The sequence below is a fragment of the Carlito syrichta genome, unplaced genomic scaffold (genome assembly GCF_000164805.1).
Source record: "Carlito syrichta isolate Samal-C Ts95f unplaced genomic scaffold, Tarsius_syrichta-2.0.1 Scaffold304475, whole genome shotgun sequence".
Classification (NCBI taxonomy): domain Eukaryota; kingdom Metazoa; phylum Chordata; class Mammalia; order Primates; family Tarsiidae; genus Carlito; species Carlito syrichta.
This window is the reverse complement of record NW_007248571.1, coordinates 242467-264641: the sequence shown is the minus strand read 5'-3', so window position 1 is coordinate 264641 and position 22175 is coordinate 242467. Positions and strand designations below refer to the sequence as shown.

General features: G+C 37.5%; 1 protein-coding gene across 3 annotated transcripts in view; it reads left to right on the top strand.

Moving 5' to 3' along the window:
* The first annotated feature begins 1562 nt into the window (after positions 1-1562).
* KCNJ3 (potassium voltage-gated channel subfamily J member 3) overlaps positions 1563-22175 on the top strand; it is a 152949-nt gene continuing 132336 nt past the window's right edge. For 2 of the 3 annotated variants that reach the window (XM_008060006.2, XM_021713342.1), the window contains exons 1-2: positions 1563-2607; positions 13029-13245. In XM_008060006.2, coding sequence (XP_008058197.1) covers positions 1903-2607; positions 13029-13245 — 922 coding nt within the window. In that variant the 5' untranslated portion in view covers positions 1563-1902. The remainder of the gene's footprint in view (positions 2608-13028; positions 13246-22175) is intronic. The other variant, XM_008060007.2, reaches the window with a different exon arrangement.

The following is a 22175-nucleotide window of genomic DNA, read 5'->3' as shown; positions in this document are numbered from 1 at the left end:
CACAAGATACCATGGCATTTTAAAACAAATTTGAAATGTGGTAAACAAGCTGATATTTACTCATGGGCACTCTATTAGCTATTTCTGCACTTTGCCCCTCCATTAAGTTAACTGTCAAGCCGGGGCCATCACAATCCAGCCTTCTTCCCTCAATTACAGCAACACATTAACTCTAAATATTCTGAACCTTTCTAATAGAGCCATTTTCAGAAGGGACTAGGAGCTTTCCTATTAGTGTCTTTCTCCTTTCTGTTCTCACCCTAAGGCTCCCTCTGCTCCTTGCAACTTTGAGTTCTGAATATGGATATCTCGGAGTCAGTGGGTAGATCTGTTTATGATGCAGCCCCAAATCCAGGCATCCCTTTAAATGAGAGCCCTAGTCATAGAGACATATTGTACTTCTCTGCTTTCAGAGAACAGCATTTGCTGCTTGCTGGGGGCTTTCTGACTGATGCAGGGGGCGAGGAAGGAGAGTTGGCGGGCGTTTGGGAGCAGATTTAGAGCCGTTTCTCATTGGAGGGGCTTGCTTTTCCTGAGCTGCCAGACACTGCAGGCTCAACTGAGGCTCTGAGGTGCAATTCAGGCTGGTGGAGCAGCGGGGGAAGGCAGGGACAGGCGGGGCTAGCGCGGCTCTGCAGCTGATCACACGCACCACCACACACACCACATTCCCGCTGCCCCGGCTTGCGCCTCGCATCCTCCACCCGGGGCCACCGAAGCGCGGACAAGGAGTTGGGGGACCCAGGAAGGAAGAGGGAGAGTTTTCCACCGCAAGGCAGAGGGAAAACTGGAGCGGCGAAAGTGTTTAAGCTGAAAGTCTGACCGGCAACCGGAGACTCGAACCCCGTCGCCTGGAGGGAAGGCACATCGCCAAGGAACCCACGAGTCCCCCGCTCGATTCAGCCCGTGCTCGGTGCGCCAGGATCTTTCTGGCAAGGACGGCGTGGTACCCTCGGAGAGGGGCGGAGCTCGGGGGACCTGCCCCGGCGCCCATCGCGGTACACCAGGAAAAGTGGGAACGAGGAAAACAGCCGTGAGCGCGGAGCTCGAGGCCAGGCTGCCGCCGCCGCCCGCCGCGCCGCCTCCTGCCCTCTCTCTGGGTGAGTGCCCAGTCTCCGCGCACCGCCGCGTCTCCGCGGAGCGCGGGGGCGGCCTGCGGGCTCCTGAGGGTCTGCCCGAGGGCCCCGGTGGCGCCCGCGGAAACCCGGCGGCCCGCGGACGCCAGGCTGACTGGTCTCTGGAGTCCGGAGCCGGGGACTCCGAGCCCTGAGGGCGTGGGTAGGGGGCGTTGCACCAGTGCCCGGCAGACATGCCTTTGGGCGGGATTTTGGCTAAAAGATAGGAGGAGGGAGCTCCGGGGGTGCCGGGAGCCGTCCGGGGGGGCGGAAGATTGGGGAGCGGCGGGGAGGGGGGAGGGTCTGGTCCAAGCAGGTAGAGGCAGCTTCGGTATCCCGCGCGTTGGCAGGTGGAGTGGGACTCGCCTGTCAACTTGTTCATTTTAAACCGTCAGTTTGGGGGTACTGCAGGAGAGTCAGGAGGGCTGTGGGCAGGCCAGAGGTGGCCCGGGATGCCGGTGGCGAGGGAAGGAAAGAGGAGCCTCGAAAAGCTTGGAGGCAAAATTGCGCTTGGGTTCCCGGTCCTTGCATCTCTCCGGCTTTGAGTGCGGGAGAACACTTTTTAAAAGACTCACCTTGGAAAGAAGGCCTCCGTCTCAGGAGAGAAGGAGAGGCGTCTGCAGGGGGCAGGGACCGCTGCTACTTGCCGGGTGCGCCCCCCACCCCAGAAGCGCTTGCTTTGCCCTCCCCCTCCTCCCCCGCCCCCACCTCCTTATTGGTGCTAGTTTGCAGCGCCCAGCTCCTGCGCCTTCGCTTCCCGTTTGAATCTGGCTCGCCCCTCCGTATTATGTCTGCACTCCGAAGGAAATTTGGGGACGATTACCAGGTAGTGACCACCTCGTCCAGCGGCTCGGGCTTGCAGCCCCAGGGGCCGGGCCAGGACCCGCAGCAGCAGCAGCTTGTGCCCAAGAAGAAGCGGCAGAGGTTCGTGGACAAGAACGGCCGGTGCAATGTTCAGCACGGCAACCTGGGCAGCGAGACCAGCCGCTACCTCTCGGACCTCTTCACCACGCTGGTGGACCTCAAGTGGCGCTGGAACCTCTTCATCTTCATTCTCACCTACACGGTGGCCTGGCTCTTCATGGCGTCCATGTGGTGGGTGATCGCCTACACTCGGGGCGACCTGAACAAAGCCCACGTCGGCAACTACACGCCCTGCGTGGCCAATGTCTATAACTTCCCCTCCGCCTTCCTCTTCTTCATCGAGACCGAGGCCACTATCGGCTATGGCTACCGATACATCACCGACAAGTGCCCCGAGGGCATCATCCTCTTCCTCTTTCAGTCCATCCTGGGCTCCATCGTGGACGCCTTCCTCATCGGCTGCATGTTCATCAAGATGTCCCAGCCCAAGAAGCGCGCCGAGACCCTCATGTTTAGCGAGCACGCGGTGATCTCCATGAGGGACGGAAAACTCACGCTCATGTTCCGGGTGGGCAACCTGCGCAACAGCCACATGGTCTCTGCGCAGATCCGCTGCAAGCTGCTCAAAGTAAGTGCCACCCGCCCCTTCCCCACCCAGCGACCTCCATCCCCCAAGCCGGGAATTAACCCACTGGAGAACCACCCCAGGCCACCTCCCCCGGCTTGGCCTATGGCCCCAGGTAAACTTCCTTTGGTGGGGGAAGGGGTGTTGGGGAATCGGGCGAAGGGGAGCACAGGCGACGGTTCTGCTCTTTTTTCGCTCGCTTTTGTGCTCTTATTTATAGTCATCATTTCGGATGTTTCACTTTCTGGACTAGTAACAAGGATTGGTGTGGGCTCCTGGAGCCTTGAAGGAAATCAGTGCCCTGTTCTCTCCTTCCTACCCTTGTTGCTTTGCTCTTCAGAGCGCTTTTGATTTGCTGTAGACACACAGGTCCATTCGATGTGAGGTACCAGAACCGCACTGAACAGCTTTGATTTGGAAGCAGTAGGTGTTGAACTTGCCCCAACTTTCACCTTCAGCTTTTCTTTATTATTTTTCTTTCCTTCTTTCTTTCTTTTTCTCCCACCCAATACTGTTAGAAGATAGATTATTCGTCTAGAACTAATAACTTGAACTCTATCTATGGTCATTTTAAAAACAAGTACAGAGATCCAAGAGGCAGTTAATGAAGCGAAAGCAACCACACTTGGTTTTTTTAAATTTTTATTTTTACTAAATATTTTCCTAGAGAAGTATTCTGTGAAAGCTTGAGTGCTTTTCCTGTAGAGCCTCTCATTAATTTTATTCTTAATTGCCTGTTTCTATGAAGCCTTTGTCAATTACAGATTTCACTTGAAGCTTTTCAGCATCCATTAAAGAAGATTGCTTCCTACCATCAGCAGTGTAAATGATAAAACACATTGCACATGGAGTGGTTATTAAAACAAGGTCCATCTAGTCGTTAGAGGGCACCACGACAAACAATAGAAGTCCTTCACTCGTCCAGTTAGAGTCTGGGAATGAGAGATGAAAACCCAATTCTTTCTCTGTATCATTTAAAATTCTTTTTTTTTTCCTTGAGAGATCTGCCTCAGTAGTTGTCAAGTGTTCATAATTGAAAAAGGTGACCCCCAATAAATAGTTCATATATTGAACAATGCTTATCTGAGGTTGCATAGAGAACCATAGCCAGATTCTGAATTTAGCATTAATAATATGAAAATCTGATAAATATTTAAATTGAGATTTTGTCTTTGAAAGTTCAGTTTCCACTTTAGAAGTATATATTACACAGCCCCAACTTGTATTGTCATTGAACGGGATCCAGTGTGCTTTTAAAAAGTTTTGCTCTTATGTCATTTTCATTATTCACTTACAAGATCTTACCCTAATTACTCTTGACCAAGTTGCTCAGTAAAGTGTTTGAATTAAAGCAGTTCACTTGTCCTGTCACTTTGTATCATATGCATATTTAATATGCTACATCCAGCAAATAAGTTAAATTTCGTATACCATAGTGGAAAATTATTAGACTGGTTCTCACGTACATGTTCATTCAGATAACTCTGAGTAAATAATTTAAGTAGATTATATTCTTTTATAATTAACTTCCACGAACTGCATACAGTTTTTCAAATTTAACTCAGCATATTGTTACTGACCACTGATTGAACTAAGCAGGTTATTGGATAAAGCTGACCAGTTGTGTTGTAGATATATTTTTACACTGGCATGTACCTGTTTCTGTGCATAAACCAAAACATAGCATATCTTTCTTTAGGTTAGGCCTACCAGGCAGATAGAAAGACTTGGTTAATATAGTGCCAAGATTTCTGTCAAGGAATTCATGTTTATGTATCACTCTGAGACTCTTATTTACCATATTGATTGGTATAATGGAAATTTAAAATTAGACATTAAAGGTTATTTATTGCCATTCTCCAGTTTTTGAAACCTATAAGGATATTTATTGAAACATATATTTTCTGGGCAACATGTTTTTTATCTTTTTAAACTTTAACAAATTGTTTTTTTAACAAAGTCCGACATAATTAGAATTAATTGACATATCAGGTTTTTTTGTTTTGTTTGTTTTTTTTCCCCAATACAAAGGTGCAACGCATCTGAGGCGCCAAGGTTTTACATTGGTGCGGGGTATTGGAAATGACCTTTTCTGCCTAAGGCCATGTACCACATATACTGTAATGAGTGTCCTGATTAAAACGATAAAAGATTTATATTGTTAACAAATTTGGAGCAAGGTGCTATATTAACACAAGGTGATAAAAACATCTAATTAACATAATATATATAATATTCTTATAAAATCTTTTACCCTTGAGGAATACTAGATGTAAAGATATTTGACATATAGCATCAATTTATATTTAAACAAAATTATGGTGAAATTCTTTCTTGCTTTTTGTGAAGGGAGAGGGTTGATCACTGGTAGCTCTTCATCCAGCTAGTTAGTGTAGTTTGTTTGAAGTTGATATTTCCTGTAGCCATGGTATTTAAAATGAATTCTTGTAGTTTTTGTCATTCCTTAGACTTCATTAAAAAGGTATCATGTTTTATTGTGGGACTAATAATATTCAGCAAAATTAGAAGGGAAATTTGCCTTTAACAAGTTGTTCTAATTTTCCCTTAGGATCTGCAATGAAGTGACCTAAAACAGTCAACTGTATTTTTAAAGAGAAGCTATATTAAAATCTTAAAGAAATAATATTTCCCTATCCATTTTTATATATTTATTAAATATTATACATATTTAGTTTTTCCTTTTAACCTCTTTTTAACATTTTAAATGTAAAATTTTTGTCTGTAAGACAAATACATAGAATTTTTAAAGCTGCACAATTCAGTATAACATTTAATGAGGCCGGGCTTGGTGACTCAGCCTGTAATTCCAGCGCTTTGGGAGGCCGTGGTGAGTGGACTGCCTGAGTCCAAGGGTTCGAGACCCGCCTGGGCAACTTGGCGAGACCTCATCTCTACAATAAATCAAAAAAATTAGCTGGGCGTGGTAGTGTGCGCCTGTAGTTCCAGCTACTTGGAAGGCTGAGGCAGAAGGATCGCCGGAGCCCAAGCAGGTCAAGGGTGTGGTGGCCAGGAGTGGCCACTGCACTCCAGTCTGGGCGACAGAGTGAGACTCCAGCTCAAAACCAAAACAAAACAAAAGAAAACAAAAAACATTTAACGATAGTAATTATAGTGCTTGTATGTTCTTCCTATTACCTAATTTAATTTTACTAACATTTTTCTGTTGCTATTTTCTTATCTGCTGAATAAAAGCTTCTTTATCTGGATAAATGTAAAATTTTTATTTAATAATTATAAAACTTTTTTGATTCTTAGAAAGACAGTAAGAACATAGACATAGTTTTCTAATGCTTGCTACTGTGAAATTTTTTATTCATACTATTTTTAAATTGCCTAAATTTTGATGAATTTTTTTCAACTTCTCTGCCTAAATTTTAATTATGCTTTTCACTTATATGAAAGCAAATTTTATTTCATCTCTATTCCTGTCTTTCAGGCTTAGAAATACTGAAATTTCTTTCAGTAATCAAATATAGATCTTTCAACTTCATGCCTGGAGTGATCAGTCCTTTTTCTACTCAGAAAAAAAGAAAGTAGATTAAATAAAAGCCAAAGGATAGAGTTTGAAGTTCCTTTTTAAAATATATGATTTAATTATAAATATAACTATAGAAAGCTCTTTTAGGATGAGTGTTCTCTATCTTTTCTTCTTATTCTCATACTGAATTTTTAATTGAATTATCTGTTCATTTTAGTTGTCTTCTTTGTTTAACCTTGCGAATAGGGGCTAACTATTATTATGGCTATGCTAAGTTAATATATCATCCAGTTGAAAGTTTTTTTATAAAAATAATTGGATTAGGAATTACAGACCAATGGCTATAATGCCGGACCCTGCAGTTTGGTATTGGGTTTTAAGGATTTGGAAACCTCACATCTTCTATCAACCTAATACTAATGACCGACTGACCTTGACATACAATTTTTTAGGGCGAAAATTAATTACTATTCTCTGACACAGTGCAAGAGTTTGCAAATGTATTATCTAAATATCATTGTACATATGCACAGATAGCATATGTATGCTTACATCCATCTAGTCAGCACACAATTTTTTTTGTATAAACCTAAAATTAACTATTGTTGCATTCATATTTGGAAAGAAAAAGATAAGGATACATTTTTTATTGGAGTGTAATCTTATTTCTTTATTTCTATTTATTGCCAATAGTCATCATCTTTCTTAAGTGGTCATCCATGAGATCCTTAACTTTTGCTTGTTAAGGGGTATCCGAGTACAATCTTTTCCTCTTCTACTATCACATACACTATTTGTGTGCTTTTAAAAAATTCTCCATTTATATGAATACTCGAAATTGAATGCTGTCTGATTTCACTATATGAATGTGATCAAGTACAGATGCAATAAAAAATTTGTGGTCTGCAAAACCATTAAACTCTTTATTCTTCTCATATGCTCTAACATTTTGCGAATCTTTTAACCACAATTATTCCTGGAACACGGGATTCCTGGTTTTTTCATATATATTTATTGGTTTGTTTCATTCCATGTCTTCACTTAAATGCAATATGTTTTTGACTTTATGTGATCTTTAAAAAAATTTTTTTTTAATTTTAAATATGTGGGATACAGTTCAGGGTTAGGTATACAAATGTTCATTATTCAGGTACACTTGTTGATGAGGTGTCCCCCTCACTCAGCAGTTTCCCACTACTGCCAATCCCACCTCCACTCTTCCTTGATCTCAATTTGTATAACTGAGCCTTTTCACCAGTTGATCTTGGCCAATTAGAACTTTACTTTTAATCTTGAGGCAGTTATTTACCTCTCTTTAAAAAAGTGAAATTCACAAAGGAATATTTATATTTAAAGAACCCTGTTCTTCTAAACATCATCTACACTGTTAATCAAAATATTCAAAGCATTTAAGACTGAGTAGCCCAGAACTCTCAGGAACTGAGTCCCATATTGATTGGTGAGTTCTTTAGGTGGCTTCTTTGTATCTTTACAGTTTGGCACGATTCTTATTTAGCCTAACTTTGCTTTCTCTGACACAAGTATACTAATTCTCCAATATGCATAGAACATGGGTTTAAAAAAAAAACTATAATTATTATTCCTTTTTCAATCATAGTAATATATTTTGTTTTGTTTTCTTTTTTTAATTTTTATTTTAAATATGGTTCCTTCAAAGTATAGAGTGGCTTGTGCTCAGGAAATAAGAGTGAACAGAAATAAGGGACATAAAAATTCACAATAAACAGCAGTAGGTAAGAACAAATGATAAAGAGAAGCAGGAAAAAAGCTTTGGATGGGCTGTAGGGTGCTTGATGAGGAGGAGGAGAGAATGTGCAAGTAGGGTTACAAATCCTGTCCATGTTATTATAAACTGCACAAAAGGCCCTTAAGAAATTATAAAACTGCTCTGGCATTTGAATAGTATGAAAGCCTCACATAATCTATTATAAAATAAATTACATTCTGTAAGGATTCTGTAAGGAACGTTGTTTTTATAAAAATGAGCGTTTTTTTATGTGTTAATTAGCTTAGCATTAAAAATTTTTATTTAGACTTGACATTGGTCATAGTTTTTCACCTGCGTATCCATGAAATTTCAAACTTAAGGAGTCCAGATAAATGTACAATTCAATTGTAGACAGTCCAGATGCAATTTTAGGCTTATACTCTCCTCTATCTGACTTAAATTATGGATTAAGTGCCAAAGCCATTAACATAACTGCCTTGAGTCACAAGTCCTGGTACCTGTTTTTGGCTCATTTTGTAATGTTAGCTTCCAGATACTCAGACCTCACTCCAAGGAATTTTCTTTTTGACTGAAGCATATATTCAGTATAAACAACACATATGTATATACATATGACACGTTTAAAAGAAGAAGAAAAATTACAAATAAAAGGGTGCTAGGCAAGAATGGCTTGCCTTCTCCATCTTAGCCTCCTTTCCTTCCCTTCCCTGACCACTGGTCCTGTGGGCTCTTTTCCAGTGAGGACTTGTGAATGGTGGGGAGGTGTGGATTAAGTTTTGGAATATGATAAAGGCACATCTCTAGAGTCAGACAGCAGTGATTAAATGTTTTGCTTAAAATTTCCCAAGCCTAATTCTGAGCTTAAAAATAACACAGTTACAGGTTAGAGAGAAGGGAGAAGCGCATCAAAGACACAAATTGCATTGGTGAAGTGTGGCCTTGCTGAATGAATGTGGACACTTGGCTATGTATTCCCCCAAAAGGAGGGACAAATGTGGATCCACTTATCCTAGGACGGGATTAAATATATATTCCAGGGTTGTGTGTGTATATGTGTATGTGTAGGTATAGGTATATGTGTAAAAGTGTGTGTCTGTTTTTGAATAAGCACTCAACAGTTGTTATCTGTAAAATATTTGTAAAGTACATGACCATGATAATACCTTCTAGACATCTTTGACCTTCTTCTATCTGTAGTCAGAATTGTAGTTGATTATTTCATAGGCCTTTTTTGGAATCTAAGGGAGTTCAAAGTCATTTAACATTAATTAATTCTTTGAAATTAATACAAATGACTATAAAATATGGCACAAGCCCTAAATTCTACATAGACTATTTACATATAATGAAAATGCATATAATTAAAATATTATTATTATAAAAGAACACCTTTTAAATTACAAAGAATTACTTCAAAATGAGTGTCACAAGCTCAATTATACAAATTACTTAAAGAATACATGATGTTCAAATCATAATTGTTTTGGATAGGAAAATTAAACACATTTTAAGCTTTAGATTTCTTCAATTGTTTTAACTCTCAGAATTTGCTATAATGCAGTCAACCAGAGAGACTTTAAAATTATGAAAATATTTTTATTTTTTTCTTAAGATTTCATGAAATGAAAATAAAAGTTGTGTGGAAATCATTCTCAAGACATAGTTTTTAAAAAAATTATGTTGTATTTAATAATTACTAATTTTCCATTCACTGTCTTTATACTTCTTTCTTACTTTCTTATTTATACCATCATTTTTATGATTCTAATGGCAACTTATCAGCTTTTTGGGAATTTATTTTTTTATTTTTATTTATTTATTTTTGAATTGGAGTCTCATTCTGTCACCCAGGTTGGAGGGCAGTGGCACACTTCTCTGCCCCTGCAGCCTCAGCCTGCTGGGCTCCGGCGATCTTTCCGCCTCAGCCTTCCAAGTAGCTGGAACTACAGGCATGCACTACCAAGCCTGGCTAATTTTTGATTTATTGTAGAGACGAGGTCTCGCCAAGTTGCCCGGGTGGGTTTCAAACCTGCGGCCTTAGACAATCCATGCGTCTCGGCCTCCCAAAGTGCTGGGATTACAGGCTGAGCCACCGAGCCCGGCCTTTAGGAATTTAAATAATTTATTATATAATTTTAATTTTTAGCAATTGTTTTTAATTTGAAAATAATTTAAAGTATTGTTGAGTTAGACTATATCTATTCACATATTTTTATTTTGAAAATATTCATGGTTCTGTGTTTCCTCTTTTATAGAGCTAAAAGAGATAATTGGACCATCAAAACATTTCTCCATCTATGGAAAGTTTCTTCTATCATAATTCTTAACATGATCTAATGAAGAACGATTAAATTCATTTTTTGCTCAAAATGTTCTGTCTACTATTAAATATTTCCGGGTGGCAGTATGAAACAGATGGAATATCAATGCTGATTTATTACAATCTCAAGTTACAGATCAAAGTTAATCTTATAAAGGCACATACATAATCCTTCTTTTTTCTCTTTCCCTTTCATACATGTGTATATTACAATTCCTCGAACAAACTTTTTCTCACTCCACTTATATGAGAGACTTTACACTAATATGATTTAAAAAAAAAATTCTTTGCTCCAGCAAATCTCTAGAATTGCACCACAATTAGGACAGCCTAGATTAGAATTATTTAGAAGCCTAGAGTAAAATGTGTATTCCTCTGAAAATTTATTTGGTAAGCAACTGTAGGTTTCTGGAACATCAAATGTATTTGACTGAGCACTGATTAGATATGCTGTCTCTAGTTAGGAGTCCAGACTTCAAACAATTCCAATATTCCAAGCACCTGGGGCACTAAAGCCACACCCTTTACCCTTGACCTAAGCTAAAGTCTTCTCTACCAATTTCATTGATTAATAGGCTTCCTAGTCTATTACAGAGTCATTGAAGCAAACAAAAGTCAGAAAGGTGAACTTTTTAGTAGTTGAAATATTTGGTGGTCTAACATAATGGAAGAAGACCCAGACAATAAGACTGTTAATATGTGTAATGTCTCAGTCATTTTAAAAAATTATATAGTATTCACTGGAACATAATTTTCAATGCATATGTGGGAATTTCACTAATCTGAAAAATATATAAGCCTGGAAATCCTCTTTCTCGCAGTGTCACATAATAGGAAGAACTGGATAGAATGTTAGGAATTTAAATTTTATTATTGGTATACGTATATAATACTTATCAAAATATCTCTTATTTGGGGACAATTATTTTAGAATAAATAGGAAATTTGATTGTTAAAGAATAATCATTGTCAACACTGCCATTTAATGCAGGAAATGCAGAGCTTAGTAAAGTTCGCAAAAGGATACAAATTCTAGTTATTAATTATAAACATCAGAAAACCACCTTGTGTTTATATAGCACCTGTTTCTTAGTAGATGAGAGAACAATGACATAGAGTTTTTATTTTGTGTGTGTGTATTTGGCTTTTATTTTGTTATATTAATCAATACTTGTTATACACCTGTGTAGGTGGAAAGATGTTGGTCTCAATCATGTTTTACTAATTTGAGGATAGATTGAGAAATGTAGGTGATTTGAAAAAGTTCCAATAAAGACCTTTTTCATGCTGGCTTGGAATTGCCTAGTTTTCTCCAACATTGGTTGCTAGAGCTGCCATTTTTATTTTTGCACCAAGTTTTTCCATGAATTTTTTTTAAATCACTTTCTTCTTGTTCCTTCTTTTCCAGGTATCCACAAGGTAGAGAAGAAAAGTAGTCTCAATGTTTTCATTAGATTTTTTTCTATACAAATAATATTGCTTAGTGTCTCTAACTGCAAAGTAGCCTCTCTAGTTGACTGATTATCCTGTTGAAACTCTTTGCAATTGCTGATGTCATAATAAACCACCACAAGTTTGAAACTTTTCCTTCTGTTTTGCCACAAAGAACATAATGCTTAGCTGCACTTATGTGTTTTCAAATTCATTTACTCCATATAAAAAGCCAATGTTTTTTTTGAGCTCTGAGAATAAGAATTTTGTCTTCAAACTACCATTTTTATTGGAAAGGCCAGAGTTATAGATTTTGTTTTGCTCATAAATTAATTTTACAATGAGTCTATTAAAGTTTATTGGATTCTTCAAAGTCCCATTTGACAAGTAGTATGTTCCCTCTTCCTGCCCAATTTTTCCATATTGAACTCCTAGCTACCCAGCTCTGATTTTTACCACCATAATTATATAAATTAAGATGATATATTTGCTCATATATGATTATTGAATGTGTGATATGGAAAATAAAATAAAAATGAGATAAGGAAGATGAATATATTTATTCTCATATTCTGGTGATTTTTGAGTCATGTAATTTTCCTTTAAAGTCTTAACATGCAAGCAGTTTACTGAATTAAGTTTTAGAGTGATTTATATTGAAACTGAATGCCACTAACTTATGAAAATTTTATCAAACTAAATTAATCAAATATAGATTTTTAAAATTTAATTTTGGTAAAGAAAGTTCAATTTTTACTATGTTTTAAAATTTATAAAATAGAGAAGTAAACATAATGCAGTTTACTATTAGGAGCTTGAAAGCCATTAACTAACAGCAGCTGCCTTTTATTTTTATTATGTGAGCTTCTGTGTACATAATGGACTATAACATCTTCACTCTTCTATTCCACTTTAATTTGTTACCTTTGAAAAGTCTGGAGGAATAAATTGTTGTGTTTTGCTTTATAATAATCAATAAATCTCTTTCTAAATGATGGTTAACCTTTTTCAGCTCTAACAAACTCCATTAGAATTGCCTTCTTATTTGCATTGTGAAGGGAAAAAAAATCTGGCATGTAATGAGTTAGCATGCAGTGATTGCTGTCACGCAGTAGCACATGCACACTCAGTTCCACAGTTTGTGCTAACAACCATTGTTGGACCAGGCATTTCTCCAAAGCTCATGAGTTAGGGAATTGTAATTATAGCAAGTTGTATATTATAAATAATGCATGTATGTTCCGCATGAGCTATGTGGGATTTCGGCCCATTTGCTAGAACATAGTTGCATAATGATTTGTTTGGATTTTGTTGCAGATGATTGATAGTGCAGAATGTTGGCAATGATGTAAATTACTGTTGGGCTGCCTTGAAAATTTCAGTACAAGTGGTGATTTCTTCTCTTTTTCTGTGTGCTTGTCTAGTCTCGGCAGACACCTGAGGGTGAGTTCCTTCCCCTTGACCAACTTGAACTGGATGTAGGTTTTAGTACAGGGGCAGATCAACTTTTTCTTGTGTCCCCCCTCACAATTTGCCACGTGATCGATGCCAAAAGCCCCTTTTATGACCTATCCCAGCGAAGCATGCAAACTGAACAGTTCGAGATTGTCGTCATCCTAGAAGGCATTGTGGAAACAACTGGTGAGTAGAAACATAGATATGCCATCAAGTTTCTTTATTCCATAATGACATTATATGATATGCACAAATGCCTTCATGAATTGGGCTAAATGACTTACAGTTCACAGTAATGAAAGTAACGATTTGCTTCTTATTTCTGTGTAACATTAAATTGATACTATTTTGAAAATTAAAATTTACTGTTTTAATGGTACATGGGTAATATTAACTCAGGGATATTCACTATGAAAAAAGGAAACTGAGAAGATTTCTTGGAAATGATTATGATGCTCTGTTTTAATTACAAACTTTAGTTTCCTATAATCATAGTTTTTCTTTAAAGATTTAAAGTTAAAAATTATGGGGTAATTAGTGAGGAGTCTGAACTCAGCATGCATATTCTAGTCTCGGGGGTGGTGGTTTGGGGTGTCATTGATAGAGCTTTGATATCTACTATGTGCAACCTCAGTGGAAAATTCCCTGTATGTGTGTCTTTGTGCTGTGTGTGCTCAAGCAGCATTTTCATTTCAAAGTGGGTCAGTAGATTTTCCCAGCTGAACCTTGACCAAAAAAAATTTTTTAAGAGATTTTTCTTGTTTCTCTGCTTTGTATAGCTATATGCTGTATGTTCTTCCTTAAGATGCAGTATAACATTGGTGTGCCCCAAATACTCACAATTTGCTACTCTCTGAGAAGAGTTAGGTTGGCAAAGGAAAGAAACAAATATGAGCATATTACCTGGGACCTAAACATTGCCCAGTTAGTTTGGAGCCTGCAGGATGTTTTAGACTATTGATATAGTATTCATATAATTTTATATTTACATATGTGTGTATCTTGAGTTTTACACTTTCTACAAGTAAAGAGATTGCAAGAAATATTTTAGTTCTAAATTTTTTCTACCAATATTACCTGAATCTTAAAATGATAATGATTATGTATAAACTATAGCATTATTGAAATTAACATTGATAATAACAGAGGTAAATTCAAACTTCATACCAGGATGGAAAATCTTTGTTTATATAATAGTCAGCTTTGTCCCAGGAGCTGGGAGAGGCAAGCCATTGTAATTTTAGCACATCTGTCACGTAATACCTAGCTGAAATTTAGTCAAGATATTTAATCACTAAAAGCTTAGCTTGTTTTCTTTCTCTTCAATATGAGGCTACTATAATAACCATCTCAAAGCTGTTGTTACTATTATTTTATTACTAGTGCTTCAGTTTAAAAATTAAGACTTTTAAGGACAGTGAGAAAAGATTTTAATCTCTATATGAAATTTTATTTCTGTGTACAATTTTATTATTTAAGTCCCCTCTTCAGATTTTCAACTTAAAACTGAAATGATGTCATAGTATTTTTAAAAAATACCATATGTTGGTAAAGAGTAAAACCAGTATATAGAGGTTCTTGGTCCAAGAAATCTTTTTTTTAAACTACTCACCTCTCATCATTTTTAAGAAATCTTTGTTTCAATTTTTATTCATCTAATTTATTAAAGTAATAATGTGTTGCTAGAGCTTAAAAACATATGTTGCCATTTTTATTGTTTAATTATTTATAGCGTGTTTTTTCTTTTACACACCTGTTTTTAGTTTACTAAGTGCTTATTATTATTCTAATCACTGACCTGAATGAATTTTTGTTTTATTTGACAGCCTTAAAAGTCTTTTATTGGATCTATCTACTTATCTATCATTCTTTTTTTTCCCCTGTTTTTCCCTAAATTCTGTACATATTTCTTAAGAGTGAAAGCATTTTCCTATAAAATTTCAATCTAAAGGTGGAATCATTTTCAATATTATCTTGAGTTTCTTGTTCTTGATGTACTTGAAGAATATAGGTCAGGTATTTTGTAGAATGTTTCTCAATTTGGATATATTTAAGGTTTCCCTATTCACTAATTCTTTTGATTGTTGGTTTCTACATTGGTATCTTAAGGGAAGAGTAGAGCAGGTTGTTTTTAAATTTGCCTATTTTTTGGAGAATCATAATAAATAATATCCCATATAAGATCATGAAGAGTTTTGTAACATATATTATTTATGGGAATTATTGAGTTCATTTTAATTGTTCTCACTTCTTTTTAGATAATTAATTGGCAGAGAATACTTTCCATAGAAATTGTGAAAACTTGGCTGGAAAATGAATTTCTTATTTGGAGACTGCCTTTTATGGAGGAGAGATTAAAATTCACTTCCTCTTAACCTCTTAATTAAACCTGTTTTCTAGATCTAATATAGCAAGACAAACAACAAAACCATTACTCATAATTTATAGAATTTATTCCGTGGAAAAATTTTCTGACATTCTGTTTGTCTGTTTGCCCTTACTAATTAAATCCCACACTGTTCAAAGTCTGTAAAATCTCTCTATATTTCCAGACCTCCCTGTGCTTGATAAAAATAACACAGACATTTTTATGTCTCTTTGGTCATTTAAAATTTTTCTAAAATGTTTCCTCTTTATCCTTTCATTCACAATACATTTTACTTTTTCATTGCTTAGAACACAACTCATGATCTTTTGGGATTGCTTGAGGCAGCAAGAATACCATTTTTACCTCTCTTTACCTTGTGTATAAACTACTCGAGGGACCTTTCTATCATATTTAGCATTAAAAATGAACTTTTTATCATTCACTCATTCATTTATTAGATAGTTATTTATTGAATGTATATTGTGTACTGAAAATATGTGAGATGCTGGAAACACAGGTGACCTGGATCGACAGGATTACTTACCTCATGGGAGTATATTTTAAATTTTAAGTGGAAAAAACAGACCACAGAGCACAAATAAATAAGCAAGATATTATCAGATAACAATGTGTTAGGAATAAAAATCCCACTCTGGCAGAAGGATTACTTGAGTCTGGGAATTTGAGGCTCCAGTGAGCTCTGGTTGTGCAACTGCCATCCAGTCTAGTTGGCAGAGTGAGACCCTGTCTCTAAAAACAAAACAAGGTAATGGGATAAAGAGTTCATGCTTTAGGTTACTTTAGGTTGATGGTCAAGGCAGGTCTCTCTGTGGGTGAGGGGGAAAGGACACTTAACCTGACATCTGACTGTCCATAAGGCCCTCCTGGGCCAGTCTGGGGGAAGAGCATGGCAAGCGCTGTGGAGCAGCTGGTGCAAGGGCCTTGAGTGGGGAATGAGCTCAGTTTATTCTGGGAACGAAAAGAAGGCGGAGGTGGTTGGAGCAGAGTTAACAGTGTGGAGAGTGGGGTGAAAAGAAGTCAGAGAGGGAGAGGGGCCATCCCTGCACCGTAGATGATTTTATTGCACCAGCAGGAAGTGTTAGGCTTTCATTAAAGACCAGAATCTGTATTTACATAAAAATAAATAATTTAGTAATCTCAAACTGTTTATAACAAAAAATCAACTTTTTCTAGTGTATTGCATGTAGTGTATTTAAAAACTAGTCTCACTGGTGTCTCACAAATGCATGCAATTTTAGAGAGTTACAACTTTGTTGTTAATCGTATTCCCTTCTCTGTCCCCCTACCCTTACACCTCCACTCAGTTGCTGCTTGCACAGCAGTGGTCTGGTAAGAATCTTTTCATTTCAGTTAGTTTTTGTTTATTCTCATTCTCATAATTTCAGCAGAAGTGGTTGGGGGGGGAAGTGAGAAATTAGAAGCTTTCTAATTTCCTTGAAAGTTTCAGCTTTCCAACAGAGACTCACAATTATTACTTTCCCTCTTTTCTTGGAAATACTCCTCAGTGATCAGATGACATTGTAGCCCTCCTAGCTTCAAATGAGTTGGATTTTCATTTCCAAACTTTGGTCTTTATTACTAGTCTTTGCATCCTTGCTCATCTGGCAAATTCCTAAACTTAGGTTACCTACTAACTCTTCCTCTCTTTGCTTCTCCCAGGGGAGAGAGCACTGCTAGAGGCAAACAAAGCATTGCAGATTTGGCTCATTAGAACTCCATGCTTTCAAACTTCAATCTGGTTTCTGCTGCTATTTGGCAGTTTTTAAAATTGTCTTTTCGGTACTCTCAGGCTTGCTCCCCATGAGATCTATTTTAGACCTATCTCTCTCTCCATGCCCCCAGGCCCAGCTGTCCCATTCCTTCCTTGGCATGTCATCTCTCCACCTGTTCTATCAAAAAGAATATGACACTTCAACTTCCCCACATTTTCTTATCTGTTTATCCCTTTCTCATAGTCATCTTCTTTCTCTTTCCTGGTGTCTGTGGGCACAGTGTCTTTTTTCTTTGCCCCAAATCCTCTCTTTTAATGCTACTGTTTGTTATGCATTTCTTCCCAACACCTGTGACTTAAGCGCCAGTTCTTACCATCCTTGACATCTAAAATCCCATTGACTCCTTTCTATATGCTCTGAAATATTTTCACGTCTTTCCTAGATGGAAACAAATGAAACCCCAATTATTTGTCTAATTATACTTTTAAGGTACTTCCTGGGATTAAGAGACACTACATTCTACTCCACTCTCCCCCGCTTCTTTCTTATAGTTTTAATTGTTTCTTATAGCCTACATCACTGCCCCTTCCTACCCCTCCTCTTACCTGTATATATTTTCTTGTTCTCTGCTGTGGCCTTTTTTGTTTTCCTTTCTAGTCTAGATATTTGCTTTTGTAGTGAATTCATGAAGTACTCACAAATATACCATTCTTTTTGTCTCCAGCTATGATACCTCCTGCTAGATATTCTTGCATTTGTTATTAATTTCTAGACCATTTTTTCACTTCACTATTTTAATTCAGAATCACTTGTCTGAATACCAAGTCATCATCTTACCCTCATATTACAACCTAATTTGGAAAGTTTATCTCTATTAATGATATCTATTTTATACCAGCCCCTCCCTTTTCCTTTTTATATCCAATTGATTGGTTCATTCCATAAACACCTGTTGAGCACCTAGTACAGTCTAAACATTATTCTAGACCCCAGAGGACACATGAGTTAACAAAACAAAATACCTGCCCTATGGGTACTTATAGTCTTATGTGGGCATAATGAAGTTAATGCATAATGAAGTTAATCATCTAGGATGTTAGAAAGTGATAAATACTATGGAAAAAATAAAAATAAATCAAAGCAAGAGACCAGGAATGTAGGGTGGTCGGGGAAAGCTGAGTGAGAAGGTCATAGAAAGCAAGTAACTCGGAGAAGGACATTTTAGCTAGAGGTGTCATCAGTTGTAAACCTCTAAAGAGGCAGGGGACCTGGGTGCTACTCCCTCTTAGTAATGTCTCTTAATTCAATTCATCTTTTTTAAGCCCACATAATGGTACTTCTAAAACACAGTAGTTGTCTCAGAAGTGGACCTGTAGGAGCTCTGCTTACATGCTGATAGCACACTGTTGCCTGGGAAATTTGCCTACAACACTGCTTTCATGATATACTTTTGCTCAAAAGTTCATAATGACTGCCCACTTATTATAGACAAAACATGAATATGCAAAATATAAAGATTTTACTCTTAATTTTATCTACTGCACTACTAACACATTTGTGACTGACCCTTCAGATGTTCATATTCAGATATATCATTTGTATGTGATGTGTTATTTTATAACTTGCTTTATTGCATAATCTATTGTTCACATTTCATGTCAAATTATGAATCTACACCATTAATTTTATTTATTTATTTTTTTAAATTTTTATTTATTTATTAATTTTTGAGTTGGAGTCTCACTCTGTCGCCCAGACTGGAGTGCAGTGGCCGCTCCCGGCCACCACAGCCTCGACCTGCTGGGCTCCGGCGATCCTTCCGCCTCAGCCTTCCGAGTAGCCAGAATTACAGGCGTGTGCTACCACGCCGGGCTGATTTTTTGATTTATTGTAGAGATGAGGTCTCGCTGCCCAGGTGGGTCTTGAACCCGCGGGCTCAGGCAATCCACTCACCTCAGCCTCCCAAAGGCACGGGATTACAGGCTGAGCCACCGAGCCCGGCTAGTTTTATTTATTTTTTAATGCCAGATCCCTACCTTTTACCATTAGTTTTTTTGTTTGTTTTTCAGGGCTGCCCTGGGGATGTAGAATGATACCATTAACTTAGTTTTTTTTTTAAATTTTTTTGAGTTGGAGTCTCACTCTGTCACCCAGCTGGAGAGCAGTGACACATTCACGGCCACTGCAGCCTTGACCTGCTGGGCTCAGGTGATCCTTCTGTCTCAGCTTTCCAAGTAGCTGGAAATACAGATGTGTGCTACCACGCCCAACTAATATTTTTTATTTATTGTAGAGACGAGGTCTTGCCAAGTTGGCCAGGCTGGTCTCAACCCCCTGAGCTCAGGCAATCTTCTCGCCTCAGCTTCTCAAAATGCTGGGATTACAGGCTTGAGTCACCATGCCCAGTCATTATCATTAGTTTTTAATGGCTTTACTATATACTAATTTCTATGTCTATTTTGATTTTTTATTACCTACCTCCTAGTCTTGGATCTTGAGGCATTTCCTTTTTAATAAAGCTAAATTCTTTTATAGTACATAGTTTCAATTTATTTATCACCAACTTTACTATTTTAGATAGATTCATACAGATAGAATTCCTGGGCATATAAATCTGTCAGTTTGTAATATGGGTTTCAGAGTTGCTATACAGAAAGTTGGTATTGGTTTACATCCGTATATGAAAGTGCCCATTTCCTCATACCTTTGCCAACAGTGGCCACAGATGATTTTAGCTTTTCCTTTATTTTGTTCTCTTTGGCTAATAGTGAGGTTGAAATTATTGTATCTCTCTATTGGCTATGAGTTTTTGCAAGTTGTTCGTTAATATTGGTCATTTACTTGCAACCCTTTTTATGCATAAAATGCTCGTATAATTATCATATTATAAAAAAATCACATTTCTAGTAGTATGCATACTTTTATCAAAATATTTTCTTAATGTATGTGTGTATGATTTCATTATATGTATCTCATATATGCTTTTATACATCTCTAAATAAGCTGTAACCTTCCAATATTGATTAAGGTTTTTGTTTATGTCTATTTATTTTGTATGCTGTAGATCCCAGAAAGTGGTAGATCCTAGTAAAAGCTTTTAATCTGTTTGTTTTGTTTTTAACTGATTTTTATTAGAGTTGCTGTTTATGAGATTTTTTTCATGAAGTATTTCTTACAGGAAATCAATCAATAAATGCTTGTTAATTCCCGTATTATATTAGGGTCAAGATAGTACAGGTTGATCAAGGAGGAAGTCCTCAGTACAGAGGGAGACAGGAGCTGAGCTAAGTCAAGTCTTAGCACTGTTTGCTCAAATAAATGTAAGTTAGGCTGCAGCAGGGGCCTAGAAGAGTGGTCCCTAGTGGATTTTTTTCTAAGGAAGTCTAAGAAGGCTCTTCTGAGGAACTGAAACCTGAAGCTGAAGCAGAAGCTCATCAGAAGGGTACCAGGAGTTGGGCCTTCTGGCCAGAGACAACAAATGCAGGCACTAAGGATTCATTTGTTAGTGGTGTTATAAATAGTTTATATGGTGTGAATGGAAAACAAGTGACCTAGAATTATCCCTGGATAATAGTTTGGACCTAATTCTGAAGGCAATAAAACCCTTGAAGGATTGAGCAAGAGAATGCCATCATCATATCTGCATGCTAGAAGGATCCCTCTGGCTGCAGGTGGAGGATGAATTGAGTAGGGCTGAGACCAGAGACAGACCAGTTATTAAACTGTTAAACTAGACTTGACCAGAGGTAATTGGGTCCTGTATGAAATTGTCTGGCTCAGGCAACTATGTGACTGTTGAAAATAAAAACAGAACAAAACAAAAGAAACCTGGTGTCCAAGCTATTACTTCTGATTAAAAAAAGAGAGAGAGAGAAAAGGGCCCCAGAATTCTACCTCCTGGATTTCTGTAGCCTGCTTAAAAGAAACTGAGACACTCAAATAAATAAAAGAAGATAAATAGAGAATGATAAATAAAATGGTACTAATAAGCCATTGACTCCTCCTTATTAGTGAAAAACAGCTAAAAATTTTCTAATAAATATGTCCCAGAGAAGCTCAATTTGTAAATAATTGAAGTGTTCCTATAATTTTATCTCAATGATTCCACAATATTTAGCTTTATTAATTGTAATTAATCATTATTCTTTAATAATCCATTCGAAGACAGTGATTAGCAAACCATCTAGTGTTATAGTAAATGAAGTAGCACTACTGACCATTGGAAGTTTTATTCATCCTTCCTAATTGCAGTTTCTGAATCATTAGCCTGTGAGCTCTTCACACTTCTTGTAGCCAGAATCTAAATCAGGAGTGTCTTGTTTATCTCTCTTGTTTGTCTGTTTTTGCCCAGATTGCTGTTACCTTTTAAAGTAATTGCTAATGTCTTAGAAGACTTACTGCCTCATCAGGTAAAAGTCAATGACACGTGGATCTGTATAGGTTGGATATCTCAAAGTAGCCTCTTCCCAGTAACTTCCATGATTATATATATATATATTTATTAAATATTTGTTGCTTCCTAATTGTGATTTTTTTTCTGTTAGAGATACCTTACCAGAAATTCAGTGAATCGAAATAGATTCACTCATTTAGATTGAATAGGTTACTTTTTAACCTAAAGCAATTTTATGAGACATTCCTAAATAAAATCCTATTTTACTATTTTCTTTTGATGGATTTTTTTTTTTTTTTTGAGTTGGAGTCTTACTCCATTGCCCAGACTGGAGTGCAGTGGCACACTCACAGCCACTCCAGCGTTGACCTGCTGGGCTCCAACAATCCTTCCGCCTCAACCTTCCAAGTAGCTGGAACTACAGACATGCGCTACCATGCCTGATTAGTTTTTTAATTTATTGTAGAGACGAGGTCTCACCAAGTTGCCCAAGCAGTAACAGAACCCTCCGGCTCAGGCAATCTACTCGCCTCAGCCTCCCAAAGTGTTGGGATTACAGGCTGGACCAGGAACATTTAAAAAATATTCCACAGGCTTTAAAAAATTAATAACTAGATACTGA